General features: G+C 42.7%; 1 protein-coding gene across 8 annotated transcripts in view; it reads left to right on the top strand.

Annotated features, from left to right (window-relative positions):
* Positions 1-12,951, top strand: part of mtmr2 (myotubularin related protein 2) — a 143,338-nt gene that overhangs the window by 113,189 nt on the left and 17,198 nt on the right. For all 8 annotated transcript variants that reach the window (XR_011886595.1, XM_072263413.1, XM_072263414.1 and 5 more), the window contains 3 exons: positions 4,747-4,839; positions 5,875-5,988; positions 8,472-8,648. Coding sequence is in view for 7 of the 8 variants with exons in the window: in XM_072263413.1 (XP_072119514.1) it covers positions 4,747-4,839; positions 5,875-5,988; positions 8,472-8,648 (384 nt within the window). In the remaining variant the exon portion in view is untranslated. The remainder of the gene's footprint in view (positions 1-4,746; positions 4,840-5,874; positions 5,989-8,471; positions 8,649-12,951) is intronic.

Genomic DNA, 12,951 nt, shown 5'->3' with positions numbered 1-12,951 from the left:
TCTAGAAAGTACAGAGAAAGGTCTAAGCACATGTTAGCTGTTAGGCACAATCTGATACATTGGGCGCAAAATAGGAATAGTAGTATAAATAGTAGTTTGCTTTAAAAAATTTAAATAAATACAATCACTTAATCTTCATTAGTTCTTCCCCCCTAGAAGTATAATAATGCAGCATCTGCATCCGCAGTGTCAGTCTTCCCTTATTCACAGAAACTTGCTCCTCTGGAGTCTTCACATGTGAGAACTGTTAGTTAATCCAACACCTCGGGAACAAGGTGGCTGAACTTGAGGAGGAGGTAGCTGACCTGCAATATTGTAGAGAATTGGCAGGTATCCTTTAGGGAGATAGTGTGTACCCCAAGAGAGCCATGGGTTGAGACTCCAGACCAGAAAGAGAGAGGCAAGTGAGTGACTGTGGGAAGGAAGTTCAGGGTAGGAGGTGCACACTGTCCGGGGGCACCAACTCCAGAGTTGGAAGTGTCCAATCAGTTTGAACATCTAGCGATGCTCGACAATGACCATGAAACCTCTGAGGTGGTAGGCAGGACTGAAGAGCCCCACAGAACCCTCTCTAATCCTAAGCCTAAACACTATAAGAAGGAAGTAGTGAGAGTAGGGGTCTCAATTATCGGGGGTGGGGGGTGGAGTTGAGAATCAGGTGTGTACTGGCAAGGAGTCTCATACTGTGTGTTGCCTACCAGGAGCACAAGTAGGAGACCTCCCTGGACGAGTAGATAAGCTCCTGGCCAGAGCTGTCGTGGATCCAGTCATCATTGTCCACATAGGAACAAGTGACATAGGTAAGGGCAGGCTGTCAGTTCTGCAAGACAAATTTAAAGAGTTAGGTAGAAAGCTTAGGGACAGAACTGACAAGGTGGTCTTCTTGGAAGTTCTGCCTGTGCCATGTGCCAGTCCAGGTAAGATTGAGGAGCTCAGAAGATTTAACGTGCAGCTCAAATCATGGTGTAGGTTAGAGGGGTATAGGTTTATGGGACATTGGGGTCATTTTGGGGCAGATGGAACCTGTACCACCAGGACGGGTTGCATTTGAACCGGAGGGGCAGTAATGTACTGGGCAGGCGTATGCTTCAGTTAGTTGATGACTGTTTCAACTAGGGAATGGGGGTGGCAAAGGGCAGGGAACTTAGAACAGGCCAGGCTCAACTGTTTAAACACCTTAATGGAGAATAACATATTAGGACATAAACTAATTATAGGCTTCAAAATATAAAAATGAGTCAGAATAGGATGAAAACAGCAGTAGTAGACACAAAGTATTCTGCAGGTGCTGGGGTCAAAGCAACATGCACAAAACGCTGGAGGAACTCAGCAGGTCGGGCAGCATCCGTGGAAACGAACAGTCTGAGGGTGGCAGACACCAACAGAATCAACAAACTCATTCATAAGGCCAGTGATGTCGTGGGGATGGAACTGGACTCTCTGACGGTGGTGTCTGAAAAGAGGATGCTGTCTAAGTTGCATGCCATCTTGGTCAATGTCTCCCATCCACTACGTAACATACTGGGTGGGCACAGGAGTACATTCAGCCAGAGACTCATTCCATCGAGATGCAGCACTGAACGTCATAGGAAGTCAGTCCTGCCTGCGGCCATCAAACTTTACAACTCCTCCCTTGGAGGGTCAGACATCCTGAGCCAAGAGGCTGGTCCTAGACTTACTTCATAATTTACTGTCATAATTTACATATTACTATTTAACTATTTATGGTTCTATTACTATTTATTATTTATGGAGCAACTGTAACGAAAACCAATTTCCCCCAGGATTAATAAAGTATGACTATGACTATCAACATTTCAGGCCGAGACCCTTCGTCAGGACTGAAGAGGGAGGGGGCAGGGGCCCTATAAAGAAGGTGGGGGGAGGGTAGGAAGGAGAAGGCTGGTAGGTGCCAGGTGAAAAACCAGTAAGGGGAAAGATCAAGGGCTGGGGGAGGGGACGCAGGGAGGGGATAGGCAGGAAAGATGAAGAAGGAATAGGGGAAAGCACAATGGGTAGTAGAGGAAACGGAACCATGAGGGAGGTGATAGGCAGCTGGAAGAGGGGACAGAGTGAAACAGGGATGGGGGGAGAGAGGGGGAGGGAATTACCGGAAGTTGGAGAATTCAGTGTTCATGCCAAGGGGCTGGAGAATACCCAGACGGTATATGAGGTGTTGCTCCTCCAACTTGAGTTTGGCCTCATCATGGCAGTAGAGGAGGCCATGTATGGACATATCCGAATGGGAATGTGAAGCAGAGTTGAAGTGGATGGCAACCGGGAGATCCTGTCTGTTGTGGTGGACGGAGCGGAGGTGCTCGACGAAGCAGTCCCCCAATCTGCGTCGGGTTTCACCGATGTAGAGGAGGCCGCACTGGGAGCACTGGATGCAATAGATCCCAACAGACTCACAAGTGAAGTGTTGCCTCACCTGGAAGGACTATTTGAGACCCTGAATGGTGGTGAGAGAGGAGGTGCAGGGACAGGTGTAGCACTTACGCTTACAGGGATAAGTGCCGGGTGGGAGATCCGTGGAGAGGGATGTGTGGACCAGGGAGTCGCGGAGGGACCCATCCCTGCGGAAAGCGGAGAGGGGTGGGGAGGGAAAGATGTGCTTCGCGGTGGGGTCCTGTTGAAAGTGGCGGAAGATGCAGAGGATAATGTGCTGGATCCGGAGGCTAGTGGGGTGGTAGGTGAGGACAAGGGGAACTCTGTCCCTGTAGTGGTTACGGGAGGATGGGGTGAGGGCTGAAGTACGGGAAATGGAGGAGATGCGGGTGAGGGCATCATTGATAACGGTAGAAGGGAAACCACGATCATTAAAGAACGAGGACATTTGAGATGTTCTGGAACGGAAAGCTTCATCCTGGGAGCAGATGTGGCGGAGATGGAGGAACTGGGAATAGGGAATAGCAGTAGTAGACTAAGAACTGCCTGTATAAATGTAAGAAGTATTAAGAATAAAATATATGGGCTGGAATTATATGCAAGTGTGTGTAAGTATGATATAATAGCAATAACTGAAACATGGCTGGATGGTGATGAATATAGTATTAAAGGATATACGCTACTTAGGAAAGATTGGCAAGATCGTAAAGGTGGAGGAGTACCCATATACACAAAAGAGAATTTAAACGTGAGGCTGCTTTTGATAGGAGATGAATCGAGACTTAGTGAAGATATCTGGGTGAGAATTGAAAGCTATAAGGATAAAGGAATAAGATCAGGTGTGTGTTATAGACCCCCTAATGCTGAGAGTGATTTTAATAAACAACTGTATCAGAATATTAGAAAAGCAAGTTCTCAGGGTGATGTTATAGTTATGGGTGAGTTTAATTTCCCAAAATATTGAGTGGGAGAACCCCGTGACTAATAGATTACAGGAAAGTAAATTTGTTGAGTTATTAACTGATTGTTTTTTTGACCCAGTATGTTAGTACACCAGCAAGAGGTCTGTCTAGATTTGATATTCTTTAACAATCAGGTTAGAACTTTGAGTACAGAAGTTGTTGAACCTTTCGGAACAAGCGATCATAACATTGTTAGTCTCAAGGTGTTTCAGAGAGTATATCAGTAAAAACCAAAGCCATTAAATTGCATTTCAGAAAGGCAAAGTTTGTGCAGATGCAGCAAAGACTTCAGAAGGTAAACTGGAAGGAAATGTTTGACATTGAGTCAGTTGAAGAACAATGGGGTCAATTTAAAGAGGTAATACACACAATGCTGGAAATATTCATTCACAAGGTTGGGAGAAGCAATATAAACAATAGCAATATGCCAGTAAGTGTAGAGGGAAATAAGGTTGTTTTAAGTGACTTAGAGATCTTAGAAAGTGAGTTCTATGAAGAGGCAATTAAACTTTATAACAATAGAGTGGTTGACTTAATTTATGTGGACTTTCAGAAGGCTTTTGACAAGGTACCCCACGAGAGGTTAATAATCAAATTATAGGAGGCAGGGATTCAGGGTAAGGTGTGTGAATGGGTGCAGAATTGGCTCAAAAACAGAAAACAATGAGTTATGGTGAGGTGATAATTTTCACACCTAGAAGATGGTAAAAGTGGGGTTTCGCAGGAATCTATTTTTGGGCTGCTGCTGTTTTTAATTTATATTAATGATTTGGATAAGCACATAACAGATAAACTAGTAAAGTTTGCGATGACACAAAATTAGAGGGATGGTCTGATAACATTCAGGCAGCAGAATCAATGGTTACATGGTCGACACAACGTTGTGGGCTGAAGGGCCTGTAATGTGCTGTAGACCTTGATGTTCTATTAATTTCAAAGTAAATAGGCAAAAAGATCAGTCTGGTCCATAAGTTGAAATTCTAAATTGGAGAAAAGCCAGTTTTGATGGTATCAGAAGTAACCTAGCAAGTGTGGATTGGGACAGGTTGTTTTTCTGGCAAAGGTGTTACTGGAAAGTGTGCATCTTTGGAATGTGGGAGGAAACTGGAGCACTTGGAGGAAACCCATGCAGTCACGAGGAGAACATATTAGCTGTTTTCATACAGCAGCAGAATTGAACTCGTGTCACTGTTACTGTAATAGCATTACTCTACCAGCTACACTACTGTGATGTCCCCATTATGAAGCAGCTACAACCGTTTTCCCTGGTGATTTTTCTAGTTGTAGAATACTTAGTGTATTTTTAAAAAAACGTTGCACCCTTTTGTCATGACTTAAATTGTGTTCTTGTTTGTTTTGGAAAGGTAAACTCTTAATGTGGAACAATGTTTTTCAGAGAGTTGGGCATGGTGATAAGAACCACACAGATGCAGACAGGTCACCTGTCTTCTTGCAGTTTATTGACTGTGTGTGGCAGATGACAAGACAGGTAATACCTTTCTATTCTTCAAACTTTTTCCCCATATTTTCTGTCACTGTACCATGAAAATTTCACACTTGTATTACTAATACATTTATTTGGTTTCCTTTCTTTGATATATTATAGACTTATATTCTTAATGGCTACTTTATTAGGTGTAGCTGGACACCTCATTCAGATACCTCATCATTGTGGATTGGCATGATGGTTGGCACAGACATGGTGGGCTGAAGGGCCTGTCCAATACTGTACTATACTGTTCTGTTTTAAGTGGCAAGTGACATCATTAAACAGAACAAAATTTACAAATCATAAAACCATCACTGCTCAGTGTGTAAAGCAAAACTGATTTACCACACCCTCTTTATTCTATAAAATAACCTCATTAACAATCCACATTGAGTTTCTGTGTGGGTGCAGTGGGCAAGGCGGTTCCTGTTCTAAACTCTTAAGCTTGATAAATGTCCTTCATAGCTCACCAGCTAGTAATTCTATTGCATGTTTCAAATTTGACTAATGCAAATCCGAGAATAGATCAAGTTGTTACAAAAAATTAAACTAAACTGCTCTTCTCAGCACAGGCAGCACAATAAGTCTATGTGACAAGTGCAGATGAAGTTCGGAACAGGAGTTTCCTTATCCAGTTAATAATTGGATAAAAGTTCCTAAAAGATGGGAAAGTACTGTAAAAGTAAGGAGTCAAATGTTTGCAAAACATTTACTTCAGCCTTTTATCTTGTGAATTGCAGTTGTTTGCCTACAATCCAGGAGGTGTTTATTTAAGAGACAAATAAAATGGGAAAATAAAAATTAAAATTGAAACTTGAAATGGAATCCTATAAGTAAATATTAGGTTTCTTAATTTGAACTTGATTTATTTTATTTTGTGTGACTTAAATTGGCTAGCTCAATAATATGAGATATATTGGAATTGCTGAGCTTCAGTTTTAGTGCATTTCCAATCAATTTGTTCAGTTTTTAGTACAGATTTTTAAAAATATTAGTCAATTTAGATTGGATGTCTACTAACTTTTATTTCTTCAGTTCCCAACAGCCTTTGAGTTTAATGAGTTCTTCCTCGTAACAATCCTTGATCATTTGTATAGCTGTTTGTTTGGAACATTCCTTTCAAATAGTGAACAACAAAGAGTAAAGGAGGTGAGTCTGACTGATTTTAGATGTTAATTTAGCTTTCATTATCATGGTCCAGGGTTTGTTGACCTTTATAATAATATGATGAACCGAGACATAAAGACCTGTGTAATATAAATGAAAATCACTTGTAAAATGTATTAAATGTATCAGCTTTTTTAAAATAAACACAGGATAGGTTTCATTTATATAACAGATTTCATTCTCTAACAGTTTGTTATGGTACATATATTGCAAAAGTGGCTTTTCCATTTACAGTAAAAGAACAATGCTAAAGTGCATTTAAACAGAAGTTCCAGTCATTTTTGTTTACTGTGCCTCATTTCAAGAGCCCTTCTTCAATGCATTCCCCTCCCCATTCTCCAAAACTATAAACATGGAATAAAATGTATTTTTTTATAATTGTGCCTCCTTTTCCCTTCCATTTTAAAAAGATGGCACTAAATCATTTGTTGTACGTGTGCGTTGATATCTTCTCACTCTCCCAACCCTACACTGCAGTTTAAAGTAGGGAATTGTCCATTTTTATCTGGGCACTTCATTTAATTACAAGCTAGCATTATGAATTACACAAGCAAAATTAAGAGCCTTTAAATTCTGGAAATGGCCTTTCAGATGGCATATGCAATAGTTCTGATTCACTAAGTTGTTTTCCATGTGAAATATCTCTTCATTTCCTCTTTAACTCCATTTGCATCATTTACATCTTTACATCAGAATATTCCAGAGCGTTTTAGTATACTTCAGAAAGAGGGAAATGCTGCACTGTTAGAGGTTCTTTTTCAGACAGATCTCTTTCTATACTGTCATGTATATGGGGGTATGGTATTATTACAAAGAAGAGCAGGAGAGTTAGCATTTTTGTTGCATTACTGATAAAGAAATCAGTTATCTGATTATTACTCCATTGCTGTATGTGACAGTATGCTATATATAAATTAGCTTCCAAGTTTCTTACATTTGGCAGTGATTACGCAACTTTATTAGGTAAACAGTTTTAAAATTTTGAGCTGGTCAGCATAAGAATATTGTACCCTTTTGTAATGAATGAAGTCATTTTATGATCTGTATACATCATCAGTAATGGATATCACTAGCAGAACAGGCAGAAGGTGATAGGTGTCTTTGAGGAAATACTGTCGATGACCAACTTGTCCCTTGTAAGCTTGTAGAAACAACATTTCTATGATTGAAGACCAGACTCTTTCCATACACTCTTTTTCAGTGTTAATATGAGTGATGTAGATCTGAATTAGGTTTAATATCACTGGCATATGTCATGAAAATTGTTGTTTTGTGGCAGTACAGTACAATACATAATTTTTAAAAACTAATTACAATAAGAAATACATATAATATAATTTAAATAAGTAATGCAAAAGAAAACAAAACAGAAATAGTAAGTAGTGTACATGGGTTCACTGTCCATTCAGAAACCTGATGCCAGAAGAGAAGAAGCTGTTCCTGAGAGATTAAATGTGTGCCTTCAGGCTCCTGTACCACCACCTTGATGGTAGCAATGAGAAGAGGGCATGTCTTGGGTGATGGGGGTCCTTTGTAATTCATGCTGCCTTTTTGAGGCATTGCCTTTTGACGGTGTCCTTGATGGTGGGGAGGCTAGTACCCATGATGGAGCTGGCTGAGTTCACAACTTTTTCCGATCCTGTGCAGTGGCCCCTCCATACCATACACTGATACAATCAGTTAGAATCCTGTCTACGGTACATCTTTAGAAATTTGGTGGCATATCAAGTCTCCTCAAACTCCTAATGAAATATAGCTGCTGTTGTGCCATCTTTGTAATTGCATCAATATGTTGGGCCCAAGGAACTTAAAACTGCTCTTCCTTTCCGCTGCTGATCCCTTGATGAGGACTGATGTGTGTTCCCTTGGCTTCTCCTTCCTGAAGTCCACAATCTATTCCTTGGTCTTACTGACTTAGAGTGCAAAGTTGTTGTTGTGACACCATTCAATCAGCTGATTAATCTCACTCCAGAATGCCTCCTCGTCACCATCTGAAATCCTGCCAACAATAGTTGTGTCATCGGCAAATTTACAGATGGCATTTGAACTGTGCCTAGCCGCACAGTCTTGGGTGTCTTTGTATTCATTTAAACAAAATTAATTCAGATGGAAGGGAACACTGCTGTTGTGCAAGGAAAAGGAGCTTTTTGGCAGGATGACCAACACATTAAGCTTTCCATGCTTCCTTTCCATTTCATGATCCATACCATATCTTCATTTTGAGCTTTATTCTCATCAATGGTAAATTGAAAGAACCAAAGAAGCTTCTGATTATATCTATTCTGACTCTGAAACAGCAATCCAAATTTAAATTAATCTTGCTGTCTCTGTAACGTTCCAAGATCCAGCAGTTTTTACCTCCATCACTGATAAAGCATTCAGTGCTCTATTCATCACCTTTACTCCAAGTCATTTCCCCTTAGTTTTAATTAGTATTATATGATATATGATCATTATACTTTCAGGGACTTCAAAGAAGTAGTATTTCACTATGGGCTTATATAAACAGCCAGTTGGAAGAGTTTACTAACCCCCTCTATGTGAATTACTCGAACCATGTGTTGTATCCTGTGGCAAGCATGCGTCATCTAGAGCTCTGGATTGGATACTATATCCGTTGGAACCCAAGGATGAGACCACAGGTAACCAACTTTAAGTGCTTTTGTATAATTCTATGTACTTTGAACGTAATTGATAAAACTAGAGGCTAATATACTACAAACTTTTTTGTGAAAGCTATTCATCTCCCAAACTATTATCTTGGGTTCAGTTGAACTCTCTTCTCAACCTTCTCATCTGTTCTTGAGCTGAAGGTCTAACCTGGCTTCTCAAAGACAGTTGCCAATATCTCTGTCCACCTCAGCTCATCTGCTGTACCTGATTATATGACTATTCCGAATAATTGGACAAATACTTCTATAATAGAAAAGGAGAACAAGCTAAGTGTTCTCTTGTTTGATGGGGCTGATTGGACAATCGGGGTCTGGTGACCAAGCAGTTTGAAAAGCTCAAACAAATAAATAGAGGGGGAGCTCAAGTGGAGTGGCCAGTGAGTGAGTGGGCCAGTGAAGGAATGGAGTTTTGAGGCTTTGATTCAAGAAATTTTGGCAGTTTTGGTAGTTGGACTCTGCAATCAAGTCAATCAAGGTTTGAATAGCTCAGCAGAAAGCAGCTGATTGGGCAATCAAGGTCAGGTGACCAAGCAGTTTGAAAAGCTCAAATAAACAGAGGGGTAGCTCAAGCAGAGCGGCCAGTGAGTGAGTGGGCCAGTGAAGGAGTGGAGCTTTGACTTGAGAGGCTTCGGCGAGAAGAGGCGGAGGATGAGCTTGCTCCCAGTTAGGCTTTACAATTCCTCCTGAGACGGTGATGCGCCTCTCATGTGAGATGTGGCAGTCTTGAGGGAACTCCCCTCCCCCGCAGAGTCGCATCTGCCAGAAGTGCATGCGGCTGGGCGATATGGAAGACCAGGTAAGGAATCTGGAGCAGCAGCTGGATGACCTTCGACTCATAAGGGAGAATGAGGCAGTCATAGATGAGAGCTACAGGGCGAAACATAGAAAATAAGTGCAGAAGAAGGCCATTTGGCCCTTCGAGCCTGCACCGCCATTCAGTACTATCACGGCTGATCATTCAACTCAGAACCCTGTACCTGCCTTCTCTCCATACCCCCCGATCCCTTTAGCCACAAGGGCCTTATCTAACTCCCTCTTAAATATAGCCAATGAACTGGCCTCAACTGTTTCCTGTGGCAGAGAATTCCACAGATTCACCACTCTCTGTGTGAAGAAGTTTTTCCTCATCTCGGTCCTAACAAGGCTTCCCCTTTATCCTCAAACTGTGACCCCTCGTTCTGGACTTACCCAACATTGGGAACAATCTTCCTACATCTAGCCTGTCCAATCCCTTTAGGATTTTACACACTTCAATAAGATCCCCCCATCAATCTTCTAAATTCCAGAGAGTATAAGCCTAGTCGATCCAGTCTTTCGCCATATGAAACTCCTGCCATCCCAGGAATCAATCTGGTGAACCTTCTTTGTACTCCCTCTATGGCAAGAATGTCTTTCCTCAGATTAGGGGACCAAAACTGCACACAATACTCCAGGTGTGGTCTCACCAAGGCCTTGTACAACTGCAGTAGTACCTCCCTGCTCCTGTACTCGAATCCTCTTGCTGTGAATGCCAGCATACCATTCGCCTTTTTCACCGCCTGCTGTACCTGCATGCCCACTTTCAATGACTGCTGTACAATGACACCCAGGTCTCGTTGCACCTCCCCTATTCCTAATCGGCCACCATTCAGATAATAATCTGTTTTCCTGTTCTTGCCACCAAAGTGGATAACTTCACATTTATCCACATTAAATTGCATCTGCCATGAATTTGCCCACTCAGCTAACGTACCCGAGTCACCCTGCATCCTCTTAGCATCCTCCTCACAGCTACCACTGCCGCCCAGCTTCGTGTCATCTGCAAACTTGGAGATGCTGCATTTAATTCCCTCGTCTAAGTCATTAATATATATTGTAAACAACTGGGGTCCCAGCACTGAGCCTTGCGGTACCCCACTAGTCACCGCCTGCCATTCTGAGAAGGTCCCGTTTATTCCCACTCTTTGCTTCCTGTCTGCCAACCAATTCTCTACCTACATCAATACCTTACCCCCAATACCGTGTGCTTTAAGTTTGCACACTAATCTCCTGTGTGGGACCCTGTCAAAAGCCTTTTGAAAATCCAAATATACCACATCCACTGGTTCTCCCCTATCCACACTACTAGTTACATCCTCAAAAAATTCTGAGATTCGTCAGACATGATTTTCCTTTCACAAATCCATGCTGACTTCGTCTGATGATTTCACCGCTTTCCAAATGTGCTGTTATCACATCTTTGATAACTGACTCCAGCATTTTCCCCACCACCGATGTTAGGCTAACCGGTCTATAATTCCCTGGTTTCTCTCTCCCTCCTTTTTTAAAAAGCGGGGTTACATTAGCCACCCTCCAATCCTCAGGAACTAATCCAGAATCTAAAGAGTTTTGAAAAATTATCACTAATGCATCCACTATTTCTTGTGCTACTTCCTTACGCACTCTGGGATGCAGACCATCTGGCCCTGGGGATTTATTTGCCTTTAATCCCTTCAATTTACCCAACACCACTTCACTACTAACATGTTAGGTGAGTGGGCAAATTCATGGCAGATGCAATTTAATGTGGATAAATGTGAAGTTATCCACTTTGGTGGCAAAAACAGGAAAACAGATTATTATCTGAATGGTGGCCAATTAGGAAAAGAGGAGGTGCAACGAGACCTGGGTGTCATTATACACCAGTCATTGAAAGTGGGCATGCAGGTACAGCAGGCGGTGAAAAAGGCGAATGGTATGCTGGCATTTATAGCAAGAGGATTCGAGTATAGGAGCAGGGAGGTACTACTGCAGTTGTACAAGGCCTTGGTGAGACCACACCTGGAGTATTGTGTGCAGTTTTGGTCCCCTAATCTGAGGAAAGACATCCTTGCTATAGAGGGAGTACAAAGAAGGTTCACCAGATTGATTCCTGGGATGGCAGGACTTTCATATGATGAAAGACTGGATGAACTAGGCTTATACTCGTTGGAATTTAGAAGATTGAGGGGGGTTCTGATTGAAACGTATAAAATCCTAAAGGAATTGGACAGGCTAGATGCAGGAAGATTGTTCCCGATGTTGGGGAAGTCCAGAACGAGGGGTCACAGTTTGAGGATAAAGGGGAAGCCTTTTAGGACCGAGATTAGGAAAAACTTCTTCACACAGAGAGTGGTGAATCTGTGGAATTCTCTGCCACAGGAAACAGTTGAGACCAGTTCATTGGCTATATTTAAGAGGGAGTTAGATATTGCCCTTGTGGCTAAAGGGATCAGCGGGTATGGAGGGAAGGCTGGTACAGGATTCTGAGTTGGATGATCATACTGAATGGCGGTGCAGGCTCGAAGGGCCGAATGGCCTACTCCTGTACCTATTTTCTATGTTTCTATGTATTTCCCTCAGTTCCTCCATCTCACTAGACCCTCGGTCCCCTACTATTTCCGGAAGATTATTTATGTCCTCCTTAGTGAAGACAGAACCAAAGTAGTTGTTCAATTGGTCTGCCATGTCCTTGTTCCCCACACCTAGGCTGCCAGAAGCAGGTCGTTGGGTGACAGTCAGAGGGGAAAGCGAAGGTGAGTAGACAGGTAGTGCAGAGCACCCCTGTAGCCATTCCCTGAATAATAAGTATACTGTCCTAGATACTGTTGGCGGGGACAACCGACCAGGGGTGAGCCACGGTGGCAGGGCCTCCAGCACTGAGTCAGACCCTGTGGTGCAGAAGGGTGGGACAGAGAAGAGGAGAGCTTTTGTCATTGGGGACTCTATAGTCAGAGGAGCAGACAGGAGATTTTGTGGACGTGAGGAGGACACCCGCATGGTTTGTTGCCTTCCGGGTGCCAGGGTTTAGGATGTCGCTAACTGGGTGCACGACATCCTAGTACGAGAGGGAAAGCAACCAGAAGTCGTGATACATGTTGGTACCAATGACATAGGAGGAAGAGGCATGAGGTCCTGAAGTGTGAGTTTTGGGAACTAGGCAGAAAGCTGAAGAACAGGACCTCAAGGGTGGTGTTCTCAGGATTGCTGCCGGTGCTACGTAATAGTGATGGTAAGAATTGGAGGAGATGGCAGTTGAATGTGTGGCTGTGGAAGATGGGACCTGTACAGATTGGATGGGTTGCACCTGAACTCGAGGGGGAGCAATATCCTTGCAGGTAGATTTGCTCGCATGGTTCAGGAGGGTTTAAACTAATTTGCAAGGGGGATGGGACCCGGAGTGATAGAGCAGTGGAAGAAGTGCATGGAGTAAAGCCAAATCTAACATATAAAGAGGCTTTGAGGAAAGAGAAGCAGAATAAAGGATGTAAAGGTA

The sequence above is a fragment of the Mobula birostris genome, chromosome 7 (assembly GCF_030028105.1).
Source record: "Mobula birostris isolate sMobBir1 chromosome 7, sMobBir1.hap1, whole genome shotgun sequence".
Classification (NCBI taxonomy): Eukaryota; Metazoa; Chordata; class Chondrichthyes; order Myliobatiformes; family Myliobatidae; genus Mobula; species Mobula birostris.
Note: the sequence above shows the minus strand (reverse complement) of the source record. Positions and strands in the feature narration are given on the sequence as shown.